Source organism: Pelophylax lessonae (assembly GCF_965119305.1).
Source record: "Pelophylax lessonae genome assembly, chromosome: 3".
Taxonomy (NCBI): Eukaryota; Metazoa; Chordata; class Amphibia; order Anura; family Ranidae; genus Pelophylax; species Pelophylax lessonae.
In genome coordinates, this window is record NC_138770.1 from 41,953,146 (window position 1) to 41,963,302 (window position 10,157).

The following is a 10,157-nucleotide window of genomic DNA, read 5'->3' on the forward strand; positions in this document are numbered from 1 at the left end:
GGAGTTTATTTGACTTGATGCTATACTCTAAATAAAAAGTGTTGCTTTCATTTTTTTGAGTAGTGTACTATAGTCCTATTATACAAGATTTGGACATTCTTTGATACTCGCGCCCACCATTGAGGGGAAGCCCTTATAGATGCCAACAAACAGCACTAAAAATTTTGGCGTGGGGGGGGGGGTGTTTTGGGACCTTAGTGTGGCCTCAATCTTAGCGTGTAATAAAGCTTTGGTAACTCCGCAAATAATGGAATTTTTGTAAAATCTTACCGTAAAATTCCTTTCTCTGAGTCCTCCGACAGTCGCCGCCCACTCATAATCTTCACCAATGGGTATTGACCTTTGCTCCGCAGGAGTAGCTAGGCAACAAGATTTGTTAATACAAAAGCTTTTAGCATAGACACACCCCTAGGGGCTGTCCCCTCAGTCAATACCTCCCTGCACCAGTATCCTCAACTCAGTTTGGTTGCATAGCAGTAAGAGTACACAAAAACCCCAAAAGAGGGGCGGGGGGCGGCGACTGTCGGAGGACTCAGAGAAAGGAATTTTACGATAAGATTTTACAAAAATTCCGTTTTCTCTTACGTCCTCCGACAGTCGCCGCCCACTCATAATCTTCACCAATGAGATGTCCCAAAGCAGTGTAGACATGAGGGGTGGGAGACGCAACCGTAGAGAAGGCAACGCAGTACCCACATCAGAGAAAGGAACCTTACCAAAGTAAGAGAACCAACTGGGCAACAGGAAAACGTGCTCAACAGGAGCAGCAACCCAGGAAAACAAGCAACCCAGGGGTAAAACACCCCAACAGCCAAGGGCCCAAAAACAAGGGTCCCTAAGGCACGGCCGCACTGAGAACTTTACGGCCAAAGGAGGCATCGGCCGATGCCTGAACATCCACCTTATAAAACTTTGAGAAGGTGTGAACGGACGACCAAATCGCCACCTTACACACCTGGGCCACAGAAGCCTGATGTCGGTAAGCCCAAGACGTACTCAAAGATCTGGTAGAGTGCGCCTTCACAGGAAAGGGAGGAACCTTCCCCTTCAAAGCATTGGCTTGCTCAATGGTCTGTCTGATCCATTTGGCGATGGTCGCAGCTGACGCCGCCATGCCCTTTCGAGGTCCCTCAGGAAGGACAAAGAGGCAATCTGACTTGCGAAAAGGTTTAGTGGACGACAGGTAGACCCTGATCGCCCGGACAACATCCAAGGAATGCAGGGCAATCTCCTTCGGATGCTTAGGCCTCGCGTAAAGCGAAGGCAAAACAATGTCCTCATTAAGGTGAAACTCCGAGATCCTTTTCGGAAGAAAAGACGGGTTAGGTCGCAAGACCACCTTATCCATGTGAAGTGCCAAGTAGGGAGAGCTGCAGGACAAGGCCGCCAGCTCCGATACCCTGCGAGCCGAAGTGATCGCCACCAAAAAGGCAACCTTCTTGGACAACAGAGCCAACGAGATCTCTCTGATCTTTTCAAAAGGAGCCTGTTGTAACACGGACAGGACCAAGTTCAAGTCCCATGGAGGCAAAGGCTCCCTCCTAGGAGGAGCCAAATGACGCACCCCCTGAATAAAGGTGCGAATCAATGAATTGGACGCCACAGGGCATTGAAAAAGAATGGCCAGTGCAGAAACCTGACCCTTAATCGTGGCCAGCGCTAAACGCTGGTCCGCTCCAGATTGGAGGAAAGCCAACACTCTCGACACCAAGTATGAGCGAGGGGAATACCCCCTGGACTCACACCAGGCAAAGTACGCTTTCCAAGTACGGTGGTAAATTTTACCTGAAGATGCTTTTCTAGCCTTAATCAAAGTGGGAATGACCTCAGGGGAGAGACCCCTATCCTTCAGGACCTGGCTTTCAACAGCCAGGCCGTTAAAGCCAGCGACTGTAAAGCAGGATGGAATATCGGGCCTTGAGACAGAAGGTCGTCTCGAAGCGGCAGACGCCACGGAGCGTCGACTGCCAGATTGACGAGGTCTGCGTACCAAGACCGGCGAGGCCAGTCCGGAGCCACCAGAATCACCGAGTGCGGTTCCGAGGCTAACCTGCGAAGGAACCTGGACAGTAGTTGAATCGGGGGAAAGGCATACATCAGACGATACTAATGCCAGGGCGCCACTAATGCGTCCGAGGCGTCCGCCCGAGGATCGCGCTTCCTTGCCATGAACCTTTCCACCTTGTTGTTTAGACGAGACGCGAACAGAACCACATGCGGTGAACCCCACTTCGCGCACAACATCTGGAAGACATCCGGGTGAAGGGACCACTCCCCCTGGTCCAGGGTCTGGCGACTCAGATAATCCGCCTGCCAGTTCTCCACCCCAGGAATGTGAACTGCCGTTATCGCCGGGACGTGCGTCTCGGCCCAAGAGAGAATGTCGGCCACTTCCCGAGCCGCTCTGGCACTCCTGGTGCCCCCTTGATGGTTGATGTAGGCCACCGCGGTGGCATTGTCTGTCTGAACCCGAATCGGATGGCCCTGAAGCCGTTCCGACCATTGCAGAAGGCAAAGCTTTATCGCTCGCAATTCCAGAATGTTGATCGGAAGGGAGGACTCCTCCTCCGACCAAGTTCCCTGGGCGGATAGAACGCCCAGAACACCACCCCAGCCCGACAGGCTGGCATCCGTGGTGATCACCGTCCACAACAACGGACGAAAAGACTTGCCCCCCGACACTGCCGGGGACTGGAGCCACCGCAGAAGATCCCTTCTGGTGCGTCGGCTCAATGAGATCCGCAGATCCAGGGATTGCGGCCGCCCGTCCCACTCGGCAAGAATCTCCGCTTGGAGACCCCGCGTGTGAAACTGGGCAAAGGGGATCGCCTCGAAAGCCGAGACCATCAATCCTAGACATCTCATGCATGTCCGGAGAGATGAGTGCCGGTTGTCCCTGAGGGACCTGACCTCGTCCTGAAGTGTCCGGAGCTTGTCTTCCGGTAGGAAGACCTTCGCTTGAACAGAGTCTAGAATCATTCCCAGGTAGGGAAGACGAACCGAAGGACACAGAGTCGACTTCGGAATGTTTATGGTCCAACCGAACTCTTGTAGTGTCCGCATCGTGGTGGACAGGTCGGTCACCAGGCTCTGACTGGCATTTGACCTTATCAGGATATCGTCCAGATACCCAAAGACAGCAATGCCCTGTGCTCGTAACAGGGCCAGAACCGACGCCAGCACCTTGGTAAAAACCCGCGGAGCCGAAGCGAGACCGAAAGGTAACGCCACGAATTGGTAGTGATCCTCCGCAATGGCGAATCGAAGGTACCTCTGGTGACCCTCGAGAATGGGGATGTGTAGGTACGCATCCTTCAGATCGATGGAGGCCATGAATTCCCCCGGACTCAGGGCAGCCACCACTGAGCGCAGGGATTCCATGCGGAACTTGCGAACCCGCACAAAGCGGTTCAGAGCTTTTAAGTCCAGAATCGGACGCACCTTGCCCTCCTTTCTGGGCACAGTGAACAGATTGGAGTAAAACCCCCGAAATCTGTCCCGATGAGGCACCGGGACAACCACCCCCTGGGCCCGCAGGTCCCGCACCGCCCAGATCCTGCAAGCGCCCCGGAGACAGCTGAAGATTTGAGGGAAAAAATCTGCCCGCCGGCCGAGAGAGAAATTCGATCTTGTAACCAGATTGAACGATTTCCTAAACCCATCTGTCCCGAATGCGGGCCAACCAAGGTTGCAGGAAACCGCGCAGACGTCCCCCCACCCCAGAAACGGGTGAGGGCGCCCCTTCAGGCGGAATTGGCGTGGGAAGTCGAACCGGACTGGCCGGACTTCTGCTTACCCGTCCATGGCTTCTTCTGAGAGCCTTGGCCCTTGAAGGGCTTGCCCTTGGATTGCGACCGAAAGGCACGAAAGGACCCCTGAGAGGGCCTAAACGAGGAGTTCCGTTTTCCATAGAAAGACTTATTCTTGTGAGTCTGGGGTAAGAGAGTACTCTTGCCCCCGGTAACTCCTTTAATCAGAGTATCCAAAGCCTCGCCAAAAAGGCGAGATCCCGCGTAGGGAAAATTCGCCAGCGTCTTACGAGAGGATTGGTCAACCGACCAACTCTTCAGCCATATCAGGTGACAGTTCAGTACCGCCACGCTGGACAGGCGCGCCGCCAAGGGAGCCAAATTCAAGTCCTCATCACACAAGTACATGACACCTTGATGGATTTGATCCACCATAGCCAACGTTGCAGGCGGAGCTGAATCAGCCACCAGGGTGCGCCTGAGCACCTGCGTCCAATCTGCAATAGCTTGGGCCGCCATAATGGAAGCAAAGATAGGCTTTAGCATAGAACCAGCGACCATATAGGCATGACGGGCAAGAGACTCCAGTCTCCTGTCCGTAGGGTCCCGGAAAACCGGGGTATCCTCAGAAGGAACCGCAGTTGTCTTGTTCAAGATGGCCACCGCGTGATCCACCTGAGGCGCCACACACCAACGCTCGTCGGTGGAGGGCGCAAACGGATAAAGCAGTTTAAACTTATTCGCCACTGTAAATGGCTTCTTTAAATTGCGCCACTGCTCATTAACAGTGTGATGAAATTCTGCAGGGCAGGGAAAAACCTGCGCTGATTTGCGGGTTCTCTGTGTCCCAAAAGAGGACACCCTAGCAGGAGGAGTGGGCTAATCCTCCAGGTGCAATGTTTCTTTGCTAGAGGTAATCAGCTCATCCATGAGTGCAAGCTCTTCAGGCGAGCCAGGGGGAGAAACATCAACCCCCTCCACCTCCGCCTCCCCCCTCGGAACCCAAAAGGTCCAGAGATGAGCGAGACCCTGAGAAGGGCACGCCAGCCACAGCAGCCACATCGTCCTCTGAATCAGAGGAAATGGATAATCTGGCCCGTTTTGCGGATCGATCAGCCATCAGCATCTGCACCTGAGAAACCAAGTTCGCCACCACAGCGGCCAGATCAGCCCCCTCGGGGGGTGCAGCAGCCCCTTGGCCCCCCACCAGGGCAGGGGAAACTTGCTATCCTGAGAATCCATGCCCCAGCAATGAAATGGAAAAAAGGAAACTGCCCCTTTAACACCACGGCGAGCGCAGCCCACCGTACACTACTGTATGCACCGACCCCGCAGGGATAAGAACACTGAGCAAGGAATGACAGGATAAGGAAGGTAAAAACCTGGAGAGACCCCAACAGGCTGCTGCCACCGATCGCCGTACCCAGAGAAAGAGGAAGTGATGCATAGCTGGCTGGCTGATATAGCCTATGAAGGCTCTGGCAAAATGGCCGCTCGGCTGAGGGATGAGGCTACAGGAAAATGGCGCCGACATGTGCTCGAACTAGCTCCGCCCACCAAAATGGCGGCGAATGGCGCCAAAAAATACAGCGCTGTACAGGGACAGGGCCACCACATAATATGTGTAAAAATATAGCGGATCGCAGCAGCGGCCGCTGCACAACACATGTCTGTAGTCAAATCTGCACACAGGACAGAACTCACAGCAGAGCAGGATGGCCCCCCCTCGCAGCCCACAGGCATGCATCCATACAGGGATCTGACAGGGAGCTCGCAGATACACAGACATTAGGGATCTACACAGCCACAGACTGACACCCACACAGAAGGGTCCCCACACAGAAGGTGCTTACCGTACCGGATGGCGTGGGGAACCGTCTCCAGCGACAAACCGCTATCAAGGCAGACAGGGAGTGCCGCAGCCAGGACGCCTGTGGATCGCAGTATAAACCGCAGCATGGCGTCCAGTGAGGTAGCCACCTCACAGGCAGCATCCCTGCAGCGAACAGGGATGGGTCGTTCAATATGCCAGGGCAAACCTAAGCTAAATGCTCGATGGCAGGCTGGGAAACCACCTGGCACGCAGCCCTGAGATCCAGGGCGGCCAGTCCGAGACCCAGCTCCGCATGATCATCTTCATCCGAAGATCCCTAAACTAAAGCTGACAAAATAACAGCTAGGTAAAAGAAAGAAAAAATACTTTGAAATAAAATCAAAAAGGGTAGAAGGCTGAGACTGAAGCCCCAGCACAGGAAAGCCAGCTACTCCTAAGCTAGGCAAGATCAAACTGAGTCGAGGATACTGGTGCAGGGAGGTATTGACTGAGGGGACAGCCCCTAGGGGTGTGTCTATGCTAAAAGCTTTTGTATTAACAAATCTTGTTGCCTAGCTACTCCTACGGTGCAAAGGTCAATGTCCATTGGTGAAGATTATGAGTGGGCGGCGACTGTCGGAGGACGTAAGAGAAAACAGCTTTTAAAAATACAAAAAGCCGCTCCCTACACATGTGCCAATTCCTACTGGGGGCATCCCCCTATTAACCCCTTACATCCCCATCCTAATATTGTACAACCAATACAGTCCAGATAATTCTCCATCTACAGAAAACCTGCATAGATCACATGACCACATCAATGAGGATGGAGGACGGCCGGAGTCACATGACTGAGAAGATACTAAACCTCACTCTGGAGATCATCTACCTGGTGACTGGAGAGGTGAGGAGGATTCTGGGAGGTCACATGACATCGCACTTATCTCCATTAATAAAACACGAGATGTGAGGAGGATTCTGGGATTTTAACATGACATTCCTATTGGTTTTCCAATACAGAGATTTCCTATTCTGAACTCTGGAGATCATATGACCATCACAGTGCCTCCATGTGACTTACTGAAACCCAAGAGACACAACATGCAAAAGATTCTAGAAGTCACCAAGAAGATGATGGAGCTGCTGACAGGAGAGGTGAGTGGTGCTGGGAATTTTGGGACATTATCCAGTAACAGACGAGGGATGTGTCTGGATGGTGTATGTCAGGTTTCTGTAAGGTGTTACAATTGATGTCATGTTTAATATATATATTCAGTGTGAAAACCTGAGAGATTCTAAAGTTGAGGTTAAAACAGAAGAAGAAGAGATGTATGTTTTTTTTCAATGAATGTCTTATTATATCTTTTAGAGTGGAAACCTCGGGGGTGATGATATTGATGTTAAAGAAGAGTATAAAAAAGAGGATGAAGAGTATGGAATGATGGAGGAGTTTTCAGGAGGACACAAGGATATGATGGAGCCACCCAATAACAGAAACCCACCAGAAAGAAGACCCCGTCCTCTGTATTCCTGGGATTCCACACAGGAAGATCACACCATTCCTCACCATTATATGGTTGGTGGAGCGAAGCATCTAGAACAGGGATCTCCAAACTATGGCCCCCCCAGCTGTTGGGGAACTACACGTCCCATGAGGCATTTTAAAACTCATTCACAAACATGACTGGGTATGATGGGAATTTGTAGTTCCGGAACAGCTGGAGGGCCATAGTTTGGAGACCCCTGATCTAGAACATGGACTCATAGAGACGATGTGTGGATCTTGTTTATGTGATATCACAAGATTTAACTATTTTTTACAGATAATCTTTTCTATGATTTTTTGTTTAAGGGTGAAGATCTGATAGCTGTAAAAGTTGAAGTTAAAGCAGAAGAAGAAGAAGAACGGTATGTGGGGGATAATCAGCAGTCTATGGAGGAGGATGGAATAACGAGGACATTTATAGAGGAGGACACTCCCACAGAGATTAGCACAGGTGGGTCATTAACACTAAATGCATTCCTCCACCCATACTGCTCACTGATTGGTCCAGAATAGGGCAAGGACTGGGTGATATAAGCCTGTAATACCCTGGTCACTTTCCTGAGCTGTGTTCCCCGTCCTGTATTCCTTTATTTCTCTTGGATAATATTCCTTCTCTGTGCTGCTGACACAGTTTATGTATCTAGACTGGATTTATGTAAGATTCTGGGGTTCAGCTAGCAGGGAAATGTTGATTTTCTTCACATTCATTGCTCGACCTAGGCACCTAGGGCATGTATTTTGCATCTTCTTCCCAGTGCCTGGGTCTTGTAAAATCTATGACAGAGCAATTCTCCCAAGGTTACTTGCTCTGTTGTTTGCTGACTGTGCCGGGTGGAGGGATATGTCTGTATTGTCTCAGACCCAAGTCACTGAGTGCATTTTTAGGAGATGTGAGGCAGCGGTGTGGGACCTCTGCAACTTGTCTCAGTTAAGTAAATATTTAGACTACTAATTATTACTGAAAACCAATTCCTGACTGTAGCAGAGCTCCAATACCCAGCCTAGGTATCTCCACTGTATAATCCTTGAAGCTGAGGAAGTAGTAACATATCCACGGCAAATTCCCCCCCAGTAACTGGACGACACACAGTTCTGGGGGTCAACAACCTTATTGAACAGTCTCATACACAATATATACAGCACAGGGAAACACCCCCCTCCTGATCAAATTACCCCACCAGGTCACATGCCTGATTACATTATCATATTCAGATGAAATTGTGTACAGAAATAGAATTAACCTGAACTAATTATCTAGCTATCTGGACAGAAACAACATGTGAGTTCATTAACAATTAACAATGGGACAGACGGGCTTAACAGAAAACACATCACACCTCAATACACAAACATATCACACCTCAATACACAGACAATAGGAAGAGACCACCAGTAACAGACTGTCCATCCCTGAAATTGAAGAACATGGAACTGAGGCCAATGTGACCAGCTCTTTCAATGAACACGTTCAGAATCAAACAGGCCAGGAATAGTCTTCATATATTTCTTGAGATATATGGTTGATAAATATTAGTGTCCCATTTGAAATAATCCAAACCATATTCTCAGTGTCCATTCTGCTATACTGCTCCCCCTTAACCACAAGTCGGCATACACAGTCTGATCCATAACGGATCAGCTTGGGGATGTCTGGGGAGTACTCATGGATCACTTTTCCAGTTCAGTTTGTTGCGATAACCCATCGGCAGTGCCATTTTGTTTCCTGGGGCGGTAGTAAATAGTAAAGTCATACAATTGTAATGCCAAACTCCAGCGCAATAACCGGGTATTGTCCCCTGCCACTCGGTTTAGCCATACCAACGGGTTGTGATCCATGAGTAGGGTGAACTGCTGTCCGTACAAGTAGGGCTGAAGCTTCTTTAGAGCCCACAGCACAGCCAGGCATTCATTTTCTATGGCAACGTAACTCACTTCCCTGGGGAGAAGCTTCCTGCTCAAGTAGGCTACGGGTTGTTCTCCGTCATCTTCTCCAACCTGGCTCAATGCCCCTTCCAATCCAAAGATTGAAGCATCTGGACCTCAGAAGGCCAGTAGGTCTCCGTGATGTGGGCCTGAGATCTGGATCGGCAGGAACGCTGAGGGCAACTGGTCTAGGTTGTTCCCCAGTAAGATGTCGGTAGGGAGCTCCTGTATCAACCCCACATCAAACAGACCTGACCCAGCACCCCAATTCAAGTGGACCCTTGCAGTGGGTAGCCGGTATATGGCTCCCACTGCCATCCGTACCACTACTGAACCTCCGGTTCGGGCAGCATCTGGGACCAGGTGTCGCTTGACCGAGGTGAGAGTGGCTCCTGTGTCTCAGAGACCTTGTGCGGGCTTTCCATTTAACTGGACGGATTGGAGATGGTGCTGTTGGTTCTCTGTAGCGGCTTGCATCAGGTCAGCTTCGTGAAGGGTACCTAATTGCTCCTCGGTGGGTTCGAACCTGGGTATAACTGGGGAAAACCTCTACGGGATAGTAGGGGACCGTTGTCCATGCTGAAGGGGGTAACCCTGGTCAGATCCATGCAGCTTGGTTCCTGCTCTTGGTACAGTTTTGTCGTTGGTAGCCAAACTGCTTGCACCTGTGGCACTGTACCCCCACTGTGGGATGGGTATCTGGGTGCCTGCGAGTTGGAGGAGTCCCCCCCCCCCCCCCACCTCTGTGGTTGTGGTGGTCCAAGATTTGTAATTATGGGCTTGAGCATTGATCTGAGGCTATGCCGTTGCTGCCTGTGGATGTGGTAGTAGTGGACTGCTGCCCGTGCTGGGGAAGGTGGTCCTGTTTGAATCCATGAAGTGTTTTTCTGGTTCTGAGTGAAGTCTCTCTGATAGTGCCCAATTTTTTGCACAAATGGCACTGCACTCTGTTGTGCCCATGGTATCGATTTGCTGGGGGGGTTAGGGATCAGTCCTGATCGTTGTGGTGCTGGGGATCCTGGGTTATTGTTCAGCTGTCTGGGGTTTGGTCTGAAGCTAATCCGCTATTGCCTGCGGGCATCCTGATATTCATTGGCCTGCCTGGCCGCTTCAGGGAGAGTGGTAG

General features: G+C 51.0%; 3 protein-coding genes across 3 annotated transcripts in view; all 3 read left to right on the forward strand.

The window, feature by feature from the left end:
* LOC309550683 (uncharacterized protein) overlaps window positions 1-10,157 on the forward strand; it is a 3,164,715-nt gene that overhangs the window by 1,241,469 nt on the left and 1,913,089 nt on the right. The window lies entirely within an intron of this gene.
* The window catches only part of LOC309550728 (gastrula zinc finger protein XlCGF66.1-like), a 167,159-nt gene that overhangs the window by 20,530 nt on the left and 136,472 nt on the right, over window positions 1-10,157 (forward strand). The gene's annotated exons all lie outside the window — the stretch shown is intronic.
* LOC309550726 (uncharacterized protein) overlaps window positions 6,936-10,157 on the forward strand; it is a 156,373-nt gene continuing 153,151 nt past the window's right edge. The window contains exons 1-2 of the mRNA XM_082251063.1: window positions 6,936-7,138; window positions 7,415-7,444. Coding sequence (XP_082107189.1) covers window positions 7,001-7,138; window positions 7,415-7,444 — 168 coding nt within the window. The 5' untranslated portion in view covers window positions 6,936-7,000. The remainder of the gene's footprint in view (window positions 7,139-7,414; window positions 7,445-10,157) is intronic.